The 15,662-nt window shown below is 31.4% G+C and overlaps 1 protein-coding gene across 1 annotated transcript; it reads right to left on the reverse strand.

Moving 5' to 3' along the window:
- Positions 1-13,818: 13,818 nt before the first annotated feature.
- On the reverse strand, positions 13,819-15,359 carry LOC131036771 (peroxidase 66). The gene is made up of 4 exons (XM_057968759.1): positions 15,112-15,359; positions 14,849-15,037; positions 14,603-14,765; positions 13,819-14,504 (listed from the first exon to the last, which is right to left on the reverse strand). The coding sequence occupies exons 1-4, from the start codon at positions 15,334-15,336 to the stop codon at positions 14,098-14,100; spliced, it is 984 nt and encodes a 327-aa protein (XP_057824742.1). The 5' UTR covers positions 15,337-15,359; the 3' UTR covers positions 13,819-14,097.
- Positions 15,360-15,662: the final 303 nt, after the last annotated feature.

The raw sequence follows: 15,662 nt of genomic DNA on the forward strand, positions 1-15,662 counted from the left end.
CCATTCCATATTTCAACGCCAACTCAAAAATTTATAGGTATATATATATATGAATAAGATCTATAACACAAAATGTTGAATCCATAGATCTGTAAACTAGAAAAGGAGCATTCTGCAAATCGTCTGCACTATCTCAGAAGCCTGACAAACTCGCTGCGTTGTTCATTTGTGGCAGACCAAGTGCGTCATTTTCAGATTGGCCTGTTCTTAAAATCTCATGCATATTCTTTAAATACCATCCTTCTATGTGTTGTTCATTTTTTTAGCGAGCCACACCTTAATCCAGTGCTTAAATCTTTGGATATTGGTGAGAGCTCAATTGAAGAACCTTCTTCTTACAGTTGTCGTCCATGGCTGTAGGATGATACATTAAATTTGGACTGTTAATTATTGCTATCATTTGACAATAATTTAGGGAACAATAGCCCAATCAAACTATGTCTTTTGGGGACTAAATATAGTATAAGAGAAATTTATTTTCTATTCAATATTACATAATGATACAGAGAAAAGTAGTGTGAGTTTTATTAAAAAAATTATTTACCATGTACCATAGCTTCTAACTTGTATGAATATGAATATAAACATCCAAAAAAGAGATAGAATCAGCTGTGATAGAGTGGTGGAAGCTCTGAGCATTCTTGAAAATGTTGTTGGGATCGAATTTAGTCTCGACATACACTAGCCTGATGAAATTGTCACTGAAACACTTGTCGCCTCACGACTTGGCCTGATTTCAAGTTAGGCAATATTATATTTCTTATTTCGAATACTAATAAAAAATATTTATGTCAACCAATCACGATAAAAATATTTAGTCATTTTAGAACATGAAAATATAGATTTATATATTTTGAAAGATTTTTATTTATAATTTCTTAATTCTACAATTTTATTCTTTTTGTGAAGATTTGCCTTAATCCTCTTTAATTTGCAATGATATGGAACAAAGAGATTTTAAAAATACCTTTGAGTAATTCATTAAATCGTGAATGTCATGTTCTTTCTAGATCCAATCAACAAATCTTAATTCTACAATTTTATTCTTTTTGTGAAGATTTGCCTCAATCCTCTTTAATTTGCAATGATATGGAACAAAGAGATTTTAAAAATACCTTTGAGTAATTCATTAAATTGTGAATGTCATGTTCTTTCTAGATCCAATCGACAAATCTTAATTCTACAATTTTATTCTTTTTGTGAAGATTTGCCTCAATCCTCTTTAATTTGCAATGATATGGAACAAAGAGATTTTAAAAACGAGTAATAATTAAATTGTGAATGTCATGTTCTTTCTAGATCTATAGATAGGCCAATCTAATGATAGGGGAACCAAGGTTGACAATAAACATGTGGGCAATATACTCGTAGGATGATGATGTAACGTCGTATAATTCTTTTTATCGTTTTGCAATCAAATGCTAGATGGGTTTATTAGATTGCTAGATGATTATTTTTGAGGCAGGGTTAGCCTTAGTTACACAGTAGAGTGTGATTTGAAAATGTGAATTTTTTATCACTTATGCTAGGGATCAATGTAAAAATTTAAACAAAAAAGTGAGGTTTGGAATCATAGATGCAAAACTGATTTGGATTAATTTTGCATTTACTATCCTAAACTAGGGTTGTAAATAAGAAATTTGGGGATTGGGATCAGTTTATGGGGATAATAGGTGATAGGAATAGGATTGAAAAATGTTTTTTTTTGTCTAACTTCAAAATACAAAATATGCTATCTTACATGCTAGTCAATGTAGAGAGGACAACTAGTCATTGTGGGCCCAAAACACAAAGCGAAAAGGGCATGGGTATGTTATTTTCACCATTATTTATTGCCAAGCCAATTTGACTCGCATGCAAATTGATATGAGAATGCACAACAAATTAAAATCAAGGTTAATGCAGAAAATATTTTTTTGTAATGCTTAGAATAGGGATGTTAAACATTTATACTATCATCAATATGAGTGCTCCATCAATAACTAAGCCAATTTGACTCGCATGCAAATTGAAATGAGAATGCACACCAAATTAAAATCAAGGTCAATGCAGAAAATAGTTTTTTGTAATGCTTAGAATAGGGATGTTAAACATGTATACTATCATCAACATGGAGTGCTCCATCAATAACTTCAAAGAGAAAAAGTTGCAATGAAGTATTTATGAAGCATTTAAAAAATGAGCATATATTACTTGCTAAAATTGTTTTAAAAAAAAAAAAGGTGTTGGGTGAGAGATTTCACTTGCTAAAAAATAGTGCAACTTTGACTATGTGGACAAATGTAAAGGATTTTGACCAATTGCACAAATGTAAAAGAATTTACATTAAATAGATAAGTTTGTGAGGATTTTGACCAAGAATAACAATATTCGACCCTACATATTACATGACAAGGTCTTTGCCAATGCAAAAATGTACTTTCTTTGGTTACAATGATGAAACTTTATTTCCTACTTGAAAATTGTAATATCTGTCATAATTGTATAATTGCAAACAAACTCATGAAGAAATGCTAGTGATAAGAATGTCCACTAAGTTGGTTGTATATTGAATGTAATGATATTATAACAAGTAAAATAAAATATAAAACAATTAAAATTCCTATTCTAAAACCATAGAAACCTCAGATGGAGTGTGAAGTGAATTTGGTTGTGATTAAAGGAGGATTGTGGATGCTCAATACTGTGCAATGTTTTAAAAAACATAATGGTAACATGTTTTGAATGTTCACAAATACACTCCCTTTGTTCCTCAAAGGAAGGGTGACTATATAAATTTTTAAGTGAAAAAACAAATGGTCAGTGGATAACATGTAACATTGTGTAGACAATCATGTAAAAATAATAGGTACGAGATAAGAATGCAAGTATATAAAATCAATGAAATCGAGATGGATAAGGCACCTAAGTGCAATGGAAAATGTTTTTGTAGGATGTCAATCATATGAATGGAAACATGTAGGACAACCATCTAAGGATATCAACATGAAGGCATACAAAACAATCAATTGATATGGTCACCTAGGATGTCAAATATAGCAATGAGTAATGTATATGAAGACAATATGTAATTTATGTTTACATGTTTGTTCTTACATTAGCTTCTTTTCCTAATTTTTATATTTTGACCCCTTACTAACCTATTTTTCCTTTTCATTTAGATTGTTTCCCTTTCCAATTTTTATTTTAACCTTTTTATGTGTCTTGAACCCTTTGTAGGACCTAATTCTTATCTCTATTATTTTCCTTTCCACTTTGTGTCTTCAACCCTAATAAGATTCCTTAATAATTAAGCTACACACGTTATCATTTCCAAAGTAACATCTAAAAATTGAATTCTTTCTTATCATCTTATAAAACTTAATGTATAAATAATTAATCGACACCATACAATGTTTCTAAATAAATTATTATTAAAAAAATAATTGTATAAATATATTATAAATATGTACCTATCTATATATCTGAACTACATATTTAAATATATTATTTTGTAAATATTGGTGCAAATGTATTTCTTAGTTATGTTTTTTTAGAATTTTTTAATTAAACATATGTAACAAGAGCACCACTAGGATGTATTGGAAGCTTATTGCTTTGTTTTTAGTTAACGAAGTGTGGTAAAATAGGGATCCTAGCCTTGGAATGCAAACTGAGATCTCAAATTTCTAATTTTCATTATTATTGGGGAATCATAAACTAGGTTCACTTATAAATAGGAAACTAAGTGTTTAGTGACTTCCTTTTGCTGATTTGTAATAGATTTGAGATTGTGAAATGTATGTGAATGAACTAGGTTAAATGATAGGAAATTGATAACTTTAGAATAAACTATAAGATACAGAATTGGAAATCAACATAGTAGCACAAATATGGGAATGCGATATATAAAGGAACCTCTAGCTACAATTTGGAGCACAATATGTCGGATTAGTGTGTTGGTGCCCCTTTTTGAGGGTGTCTTTATCAAAAGAAGGCTCTAGATTTTTGGATTAGAAGGTTTTGGAGATTCGTCTCTTCAAAAATTAGTCACAAAGTGTCCAACATGGGTTCAAGGTTCCCTAGTCTAGAGGTTTTTTCCTATTCAAAGTTTGAGACCACTTGTCATTGTCTACTATGCGCTCTTGTAATCCTATCTACTATTAAATATGTACTTGCACACATGAAAAGAGAGAAAAATATAATGCTGTATAGGAGCTTGCCTAAGTCAAACCTTGTGTTGGTGTTTCCACTTCCACTACATCAATATTTGATGAAAATAGAGCTTGTACTAAAAAATGATAGAGGCAAAAACCTTAATGGAAATGATTGAAATGATAAATGTTACATTTGATATGAAAACCTTTCCTTGAAGTGCCACACAAAGCTTGATGTTTCTTGATTGATTTTAATGCACGCCTTCTTTGTGAAGGAGCATATATAAAACAATCATGATTGCTGAAACATGAATGCTTGAATCCTTGATTGTAGATTTATGCTCAATTGCCTTGAAAATGCTAGATTCAATGCTGAAATGTTGATAGATAGAGATAGATAGATGTTCAAATGGTAGAGGGAGTTGTATTTATATTCAACTTACACCTTTTTGGATTAATTTTTAGTTAAGGCTGACATCGAGGAGCAATTTCCCGCTACTTGCAAAGCTTACTATTGTAACTTTAAATTTGGGGCCAAAATGTTTGGACAGGGGCACTGGGTACCCTAGCCCCAATAGTTTAGGTTGAAACAAAGGTCATTATGGAACTGTACCAAGTTTCTAGAAATGGTCACAAAAATCGAGCATAATTAGAAATGAATCAGGAACATTTTGAGGGACCACCAATGTGCATCCAAAGTGAGTGTGAAATTGTAGAGGTATACAATTTATTACACTAAAATCACCCTCATTGTTGGTAGTATGTATTTAATTCATGGAATGAAGAGAGTAATCAAAGTAGTTGTTTGTATATTTTTAACAAGATAGGGCACTACTAACCATCTTAATTTTATTCAAAATGGTTAGAAAGAATGAATGGGAATCACTCATTGAACTACATTTGCAAGACATTCTAAACCAAGCAAATTGTTTCTCAAGTGAAGATCTTGAAAGGACACCTATTGGAGATGATAATGGTGAGATGTACTAATGTGTTGCAATCCCTCTTGAAAGACTCCCTCACTTTGTCAAAGGAGAAGGTTTGTTGGATAGTACAGAGACATTATTTATACATAAAATGCATAGAGAGGATAACACTTTACAAACCCTACCAACCACACTACCAAGATTGTACTTGAGGTTTTTCTAGATTTAATAAAAAAAATAAGCATGCTACTTTTTTATCTTTTTGTTATGTCAATTAATTTTTTTTTATGTGCCTATGTATAAATAGATATTGATATGCTTTCGAATTTGAGGACAATATAAATAGCCTAAAAACATGAAAATGATATGAAGGTTCACCGAAAAAAGGGGTTGTTGAAGCCACTTTCATGTTAGGATCATGTATGGTAGACAACCACATGTTCAATAATTAGACATTATGAGTGGAGCCATTATGACGCCGATGGTAAATTTTACCATGGAAAGGATGACCATTCTAGTGATTCATGGAGTAGTTTTGCACCGAGGTTGTCAAATGAATATAAATAATATATTGAATCTTTATACTTGATGGATGTTTGGATTGACACAATATGTGAAAAACACTACTTAGGTTGTGGTTTGATAGAGTTGATGAATAAGAGAGATGCATGTTTGTTGTGAAAAGATGTGTTGAATGCGTGAAGAAGAGTATGCTCCATTTTACTCCAAAAGAACAAATATGATGCAAAAAGAATCAATTTATGACATATAGAGGAAAAAGATAACTTGTACTACAAAAAACCAAACAACATAGATGATGTTCCTTTTATCATAGGCATCCAAACACCATGGATGGGGTAAATGATGATCAAACATTCAAATAACTTAATTATTACAATGGGTTCAACATCCTTAACAAATAAAATGGTGTAAGTAGAAAATGTTTTTTATTATGAAAGAAAAAAAACAAGGGTGTTGACCCTATACAAACACATGCCAAACATGCCACTTACAAATAGTCAAGAACAAACCACTTACAACAAAGGTCCAAATAGACCACTTACAACAATCTAGTAGAACAACTAGTAACCCACATCAAGGGTGGGGAGAAATTTCACCCCCCAACTCAGGGAAGAGTTTGGGAGGAAGAGCGGTCTCTCCTTTGTCGACAATACTATCATTTGGAGCACCATCACAAGGAGTAGAATGATGACCAAGCGACACGTTAGCCACCAAAGGCTAGAATAGGACAAGAGTAATAGGAAGAGTAGGATCCATGAGGCCAAAGGGGGCCACATAAATAGCAAGAGGCAAAGAAGGATCTATGGGGCTTGAAGAGGCCAAACCCATAGTAGGAGGCAAAACATCATCCTGGGAGGAATCGTCATCAACCTGTGAAGAGTTATCCGAGGAAGAATTGGAAGCTAGGACAATCAAGTGATCACCATTAGCGTTCTTCCACCAAGTGGCAGTGCCTTTACGCATGAGAAAGAACAATTCATGGCCAAGTGAGCATTAGAGAAGCAACAACAACATTGAAAGGGGAGGCCCTCATAATCCAATGATTAAGTCCATGGCCCTCATAATCTAAATGCGTGCAAATGTAGAAAGACTTATGAATGCAACAATATCATCAACCTTAAAGAAACACTCAATAGAATTTCCAATGACCTTAAAATAAGAATTTTCCTAAAAATGAAGGGGAAGATTGGGAAGACAAACCCACATTGGATGCACATTGAGTGGTTTAGTAAGATGGTTAAGGGAGGCTATCTAGGGTTTGACTAAAAGAGAGTGAGCACCCCAAGCCTACATCTTGCTCAACACCAAATCACTGTTAGTCGAAGAAACAAAAAAGCCCTTAGCACAAGGGACAAGCTCAATGTTACCAGTTCAACTAAGGGCTTTTGAAAATCCATTACCTATCGATGAATTTCTAGGTGAGAAGGCCAAAGACCACAAAATTGACACACCAAACAACAATTTTGGTAGAAACCCACATTGTCCACCACATCATGGCCACAAACCACAACTGGTAAGGTCTTGGTACAAGGAAGAGGACGATATTTACCCCATGGGGGATTCACTTAGTGAACTTGGGTTATATCACATGCATTCATGGCATACCAAATAATCCCTCTATTTGCAAAAAATATTGCCCTAAACTCCTTTTTTTTTTCACCCCCTCCCAATACACAACCCGAATTAAAAACCCCCTTATTTTCACTAGATAGGAAATATATTATTTTTTATTTGTAGGATATTAAACCCCCCAATATGAACACACATGATATAATATTGCCTAGTCAGTGAAGTCCCCGCGATTTCCCCTTGGGAGGAAGGGTAATTACAGATTTGGCAACACAAGAAAAGCTCTGTCCATCAATAGAAGAAAGAGGCTTTGTGGGAGGGACCCCAACACCCATAGCACTAGTAGACCCAAGTGTAGTGAAAATTGGTGCAAAAGAACCACTAGGAAGAGCCACCCTCAAAACCTGGGGAACTTGCAACCCAAACTCCACAAGGGCACAACAACACCTATAACCCAGACCCAAACACAACAAAAATCATTGAAGGAGGTGAAAAGAAACTAGTGGGAATAGGAGCCATTGAAGACACATTCAAAATCTTGTGAGCAAGAGAATTCAAAATCCCTTGAGCAGGAGATGTGAGAGAGATGATAGCTAAATGTGTAAGTAGAAAATATTAACTATATTTATGAGTATTAATTTAATTATTATTTTATTTTACTTGATAATATTAATTTATTAATGGTTTTTTCATGTGTAGTATCAGTTATATACTTCACTTATGTTTTTTTATGAACAAGAGGTTGATGTACCTATTGCACGAGCCATAAAATCAATAAGCAAATCTAAGGATATAAATGAATGGCTAATAAAAGTTTATAAATGAGAAAAAAATATGAAAAATATTGGCATGTTAATCCAATCATGATAGATGATGATAGTGTTGAGATTGAAGCCATCATTTTATTTATTTATTGACCTAAATATTTCTTATCTATGTTTAAACTAAAGTCAACTTATTATAATTGATTACTATTTATTTTATAAGAAGATATATGTCACAATTTATAGTTAAAATAGCTTCAGTTTAACATTTCATTTTATTATACCATTACATATCAATTTTTATAATGTAACTTGTAGATTATCCTTTGATTGTTGAGTAATTCTATGCATTTGGCATGTATGTAGAACATGACTAAAATGTATATAGGTAAGCCAATATTTTATTAATATATGTAGAACATTACATGTTGAACCTCATATATTGATATTATCTTTTATTATTCATGTATGCTAGCAATAAGGATGTTGAAACAAACATGTTTGATAGATTAAGTGAGATAATGCATGCAATGAGTGACAATGAAGATATCACTACTCACTTGTAAAAATAAATCATAAAAGAATTCAAAGAAGAGAAAAAAATTATTGATTACTTTAAAAAATGGTGTTATGATGAGGTTATTATTAGTAAGATTGTCAAATTATTCATTTTAGTTCCTATACATTTACATCATTTAACTTATTTTTGTATTTACCAATACATCATTATATTTGTTTGTAAAGCAATATGGGCAAAAAACTTTTGAAACTTCACTCGTGCAAATCAAGAAACCAATGCTTCCATAGAGTCTTACCACTTTGAGATCAAGAGTGATTATCTAAACGATCGTACTAAAAAATGCACAAGGAGAGTAGATTGGCATATCCATACAATTCTTCATAGGGTAGAGCCACTCTATAAAAACAAATTATATCTGTAGTTATCCAAATTTTTAACGAACTTCAAAAAAGAAAGATATTATGTAATTGTATTAGAGAGGTCAAAAATAAAAAATATTTTTGATACAAACTGTTATCCTTATGATCTCTTTCTTAATACATACAAGATAAGATTCCATATTTTCCAATGAAATGGTATCTTGTTAGAAAATTTGGGCCAAATTTGCATGTGTGTAATTGTCAATGGAATAAGAGGGGAAACACGTGTAAGCATGTGTTGAAGATTTTAGATCTCCTAAAGAGAAACAAAATAAATAAGAAAGATCAAGTTGTTGGTAAGTGCCATTTGACATTTAGGTATACTTTTAGTTATTGCTATATTGTTTTCTTAAAACTCACTAACGCAATCTTATTTAATTGCATAGAGTGTTACTCCATTGGTTGATGATGATGTTGATGTCAGATGAAGTTTTAGTCATGAGAATAATACCACGAGTATTGTTGATATGGTCTTTATAATACAATATTTATTGATTTTTATGGTTCTTAATTAAGTCTTATTTCAATCACAGATGGTTACATTCCATTAGAGGATAAAGATGTGATAAGGGTCATTAGTGGTGAAGATCAAAGAATTGGTGAATTTCTATATCACCAATTTAAATTAATGAAATATTAATATTTTTTTATATTTTTATATTTTTTTTAGCTTAATCATTATTATTGCTATTATAGATGCTAGGAAATCATCTAGTGCTTCCAATGATAGCTTCCACAATTCCATTGAATATTTAAATTCATTACTCCAAAATTTACCAGGTAGTGCAGAAAAAAAAGCTTATTTTTAGTTAATGTGTTGAAGATTTAGAAAAGATCTATGTGCATTCTTGCTTCCTCTTCAAAATTTACATTGATCCTTGGCTAGAAGAAAATTCCTATAAGACAAATATCGCCATGGTTTAGTCCAAGTAAAATGTGCAAACATCATTCTAGTCATCAAAGAGGAAATATCATTCATCAAGACTCAAATGAAATAGTTGAGAAGCATAAAGGATATTAGTTCCCCTCTATAAGTGGTAGAAATAAAATGAAAAAATGATTCAATCATTTATGCATAGAAATACAATAAGAAAGAGTTATTATTAGGCAACGACATAGTGAGTACTTTTATTCAAAACTATTTTAGCATTTTTACTTAACAATATTTCTTCCTTTAAGTTCACATGTTATGAATATGTTATTGCAGTTTTGCATGATGAAGAGAATACTCGACAATGTCAATTGCCATTCTCTATTGATCTAAACCAAACAACAAATTAATTATAAATCATAGATGTAATTTTATAACTATTGAATACATTCATTCATTAATGGAATGTTACCTTTCCCCTAATTTTGACCACTTTTCTATTCGTAATCAAATAAATATCATATAGAATTTATGAAACTTAACCATCAATTTTCAATGTTATCATCACTCAAACATTTCAACAAACCATTCTAGGTAATTAAGAATACTATTATTATTTATATTAATTACATATTGTGCTTTTACACTTAACTCTTTATCCATGTTGATTTATTAAATGTACATGTCATTGTAGCTTTAGATGATCAACAAAACATTGGACAACATAGGTTACCAGTTTGTATTGATCTTGAATTGATACAAAAAATAATGGATACAATGATTATAAAATAATTTTCTAACAATTTTGAATGTTTTTTAATTTTAAATTAATCTTATAAGTAGATTGTAGATAATTTACAAGTTCTGATAACATCATAATGGAAGCCCATGACCAACACTATTATGGTAGATCAATATAGTTTATAGTATTTTCAACTTTTGGATAGTTTGTTAAGTACTTAATGCTAGATTGATGCTTGAAGATGAAAATGTTTCTTTCATGTGTAATTCCAATTACCTTCCCCTTTGACAATTGGAGCATGGAGGGTGTAGCTTATAGATTCAAGATAGAGACATGATTTGTATATTGTACTTTTGTTATGACCCATTATATTACTAATTATTAACCGTTTTAATGTTTATACTATTTAATGTACTATTAAGATTACTTTAGTATAAAATTGTTATACTTGTATTCTCTCACAAAATTTTCTCTTCTCATTCCCACATCTTAATACATCATTGAATGTCATCCTTAAGGTTTGTAGTGACATCATACTCTCTAATGCACACTCTTTGTATTATTTTGTCTATTTGTAATACTACATAGTTCTTGAGATATTAAATAAATCATGGTTAGATTCATATCAAAATCTGAAATGATTTTGTTTAGCATTCTTTGATTCATGCATGTTTTTTACATAAGTTTTACTTTTAACATATTAGAACTAGATCTATCTTTTCTTATGGTTTTTAAACTTCTTAAGGCAGTTAAAATTTGGTGTAACCAATAAAATAGAATGTATGTAGAGTTAGGAAGAGTTATGTATATTTGAACTTCTTCCTAATTTCTTCATATGTGGATTGATAAAGAAGAGTTAGATTTATAGATTTTTGTATAATGAGATAAATGGTTGAAATTAATTTAAATAATTTTACAACTTAATATACTTTTCTAATATTTATTTTTTAATTGATTCATATTCCTTCAATTTATTTTATTTAAGAATAAAGAATCGATCAAGGATGTAAAATACTTACATGATTAATGAGTGGAATAGATTTGCATGTTAAGATAGTAAATGGTTGATTGCTTTATTGATCTATTTGAAATTGAAAATGTGAACTTATGATAGTGGATAAATATGAGAATTAATGAATTGATAAATTAATCTATTAAGCTATAGTCAAATTAAGTAAATGACAGTTAATTATCTGATGAAATGTGATGACATATTGTAATTATTTAACTAATCAATATGATAATTTTAGAGTGAGTAGTTATGATGAACTTATCTATAGAATTACTAAGATAAGGTGGTTGAAATTCACTGGTCTATACAATGGAGAGTCAAGGTCAATGGCTTATTTTAAATGACATTCTAAGATCTCCAAAGCCAAATTGAAATGTTTATGCTCCTCTATGTATTTTCTAGTGAGTAAGCACATAGTCTATCTTCTCATAATCAAACTCATCACATGCCTCACTTGTAGTAAAATCAAAATGATTAAATATATAAATGAAAATGTAAATTTATTCAAAGAAATTTATGATTGGTCACAATTATTTTTGTTTAAAATTTATATGAAAAACATGCCTTTTTGCAACTAGATACACCAACCAATGTAGTGGCATAATATTTTAGATGAACAATGATTAACCAATTATAGATTTTTCTTTCTAAAAATTGATTTTCTAACATAATTATTTAGATAGCAATTATATTTATACAATTGAAGGGATCTTAAAAGATTAATAAGGTTATTGTCATTAAATTAAGACAATCTAAATTTGAATAGCTAAATTGAAGCAAAATCATAAACAAATTGGAGGCTACTATTTTTTTTATTTTTTCAATTTTTTCATTGTCTTTACTTAAAAATAAAACTAAATTAAACTAGACTAACTTAAAACATGTCAAATAACAATGACAATGACATTCAAAGAGAATCCAATCACTAAAAAATAAAAAAATTAAACAAATATTTGTTTAAATAACAATTAAAAAGTGACCTTTTGCTTAAGCACTTATCTCTTACATAAAATTTTATTTTAAAAAATGAACATTTATCTCTTAATAAATAAATATTTCAATTTTAACACAATATGTAAATTTGTATTATCCATCTTATTCAGATATATATATATATATATATATATATATATATATATATATATATATATATATATATATATATATATATATATATATATATATATATATATATATATATATATATATATATATATATATATATATATATATATATATCCTTTAAATTTTTATGTTGGCATTGAAATATGGAAAATTTGTAGTCAACAAATCTTGACTACTATATAGAAAATCTACAATGATGAAAGGACATGAACTATAGTTAATAAATGAGTTAAGGCACAAAGGAACTCCAGTTATGATGAACAACATCATCCATGGATGAGTGCATCCTAGGTGCTTTATAGCCACTTCCATTTCTCTATATTGGTAGGCTAGTAGTAGCCCATATAGGAGGTCAACAAGAATCCGTGGAAGAAAAATTAAAAAACTACCACTTCATGATTGCAAATTTCTGTTTCTTTAAAGTGCTCTAGATACATAAATTTCTAATTTTAAAACAAAAATCTTGTTGTTTGTTACATTGGATGAAATCTTTTCAGTAGTTTTTTTATTCTTTGCCAAAACTCATTGTATTCTAACTTTTAATTAATTAATAATCATAGTCAAAGGTGCATCCTACATGCTGCATAAACACAAGTATAAGTTTCCATGTTTTTTTTGGTAATTTAATAAAATAATATTTTTAGCATTATTTTTAAAATTTGAATCTATCATTCTTTGCTTTAATTTTCCGAAACGTCTATGTGCATGGTGCACCTTTTACCATGATTATTAATTAATTAAAAATAAATAATCATTGTATTCTAACTTTTAATTAATTAATAATCATAGTCAAATGTGCATCTTATATGCTGCATAGACAAAGGTATAATTTTCCATGTTTTTTTTTTGTAATTTAATAAAATAATATTTTTAGCATTACTTTTAAAATTTGAATCTATGGATGCATTTTACATAGATTTTTAAAAATATAGGTATGCTAGTAGGTATCTTATAGCTTAAATTTTTTTCAAAAATTATGTTAATTTGTTTTAGTGTTTATCATTTTTATATTTCAATTCTTTAATAAATTTTATTAACACATTCATACCATTATACACTCTAACTCTTTTTGTCACTATAATTACACCACTTGACATAATTAATCATATAAAAAGAGTAAAAGATTTAACTTTCAAATTTATTTATTTATTATTGATGAAAAAGAAACCATTAACTTTTAGATTATGCACAAATCAAAGGTTCTCACTCCAACTTGATATCTTTTTATTTCTTTTCTCCATTTTCCTTTATTGAAGCATTGAACAAGATAACATAGAAAAATACTGTCCATCCCTACAAATCTGACCTTTGTCCACACCATTCATTCTTTACCGAGTGGACAGACATAAAGATTGTGACTTACATTTTAGTGAGAAAGTTGTAAATAATTGAACGGTTAAAACTGGTAACCAAATGCCCTCAAACCAAGCCTATTCAAATAAAACAGACCCAAAAGGAGGGTATATCAGATTTTTGGGTAACTTGTAAAGCTCAGGAATTGACTTTCCTGCAGTTCAATCTGATCTGGGAGTCACTTGTATGCACTCCGACGCTGCCCATCTTGAGCATGGACCTCGTAAATGCTCTGAAAAAGGCATTCTCGTCCTTAGCAAAAGTCTTCACCATAGTTTTGGTCTTGTTCTCTGTAAACAGAGCCTGGTCGGAGCCGAACACTCCTTTGCCTTCCACTAATCGCTTAAAATATGCATTGTCGAAGCGAGTAGAGGTGGAATCCAGAAATGCGCCTGCGCTGCGGTTGGCAGTGGGGTTGGGGCACACGCTCAACAAGCTCTGCGCGAACTGAGGCTGCATGCTGGGATCCATGCTATGCGTTGCATCGAACTTGTGCAGTCTGCTCGAAAATGAAGAGCAGTGAGAAAACCCCAACGTGTGCCCGCCTGTTACACAGTTTTTCATCATAATACGTACCAACTTTCGTTAGCACTAAAGTTAGGTAACAATTGAATGTCGAAATGAGTTTTGGTAGGTAATTTACCGGACAATGCAACGAGATCGTGGAGGGAGAGTCCGCGAAGAATGAAGCTCTGTAAAAGTTGAGAAACGTTGAACGAGGGAGCTGGCAAATTCCTCGTCTCGTTTGCGCTCGATATCACGCCGTCCTTTCGTCCCTTTAGTACGTCCCAGTTTGGACCTCCAGCCTATCCAATCAATGCTAAACTATCAGTAATTGCTGGAATACCTATTTGAAATTGATACACCTAGCGAAAGGATTAAAACTTACGAGCACCACAACGTCCCTGGCGGCAATGGCGAGAATGTCAGCACATGAGACAGTTTGGGGACAGAGGGACTCGAGCCTGGCCTTGGCATCATCGATTACGTAAAACGCACGGAGTGAGACGTTGGGTGGTGCGTCTTTTTCTGCTGTATTGTTAGCGGTGGAGTCTAACAGTACTGATCCGTCGCACCCCTGCCCACCATTGCAAGTACAATTAGCAAATGGGTTGATAAAGAAGATGAGTAAGTTCAGTAAGAGATGCGTACCCGAATGAAGCAGTCGTGAAAGTGCATTCGGAGAATGCGAGCAGGGATTTTTGGGTCGAAGCTTGTAGCATTGCGTATGGTCTCTCTTATCACATTCTCCGCGTTAGGGCATGTCTGTTTGTAGTGGTCCTTGCTTAAGCTCAGTGCTGCCTCTCCCCTTTCCATTGCATTGTTGAATATGCAGATGCACAACAGCAAAGCCAATACCTTAATTTTCATAGCCATTCTTTTGAGTGTGAGAGAGAGAGAACTCGGTATCGTTGTGTGCATGTCTGTGGCTAAGTGTGCCACCTATATAGCACCCAAGTATGACGATACATTTATCGCGAAGTAAAGGTAACGTGAGAAGCCAAGTCAGGTAGGTGGAGCTAAGTAAAGGTTGCGTTTAGTTGTTTTGAGAGTAACAAGTCTGGTGGTAAAGACTTCTTCGAAGGCATTCACACCATGGAACGTTTGTTTCTACATAAATATATATATTTTCTCTTCTTAGCTGCGCGATGGCGGTTGCAATTTCAATTGAACATGCTTGAAGGAAGTGCGGCAAGCGGTCC

The sequence above is a fragment of the Cryptomeria japonica genome, chromosome 3 (assembly GCF_030272615.1).
Source record: "Cryptomeria japonica chromosome 3, Sugi_1.0, whole genome shotgun sequence".
NCBI lineage: Eukaryota > Viridiplantae > Streptophyta > Pinopsida > Cupressales > Cupressaceae > Cryptomeria > Cryptomeria japonica.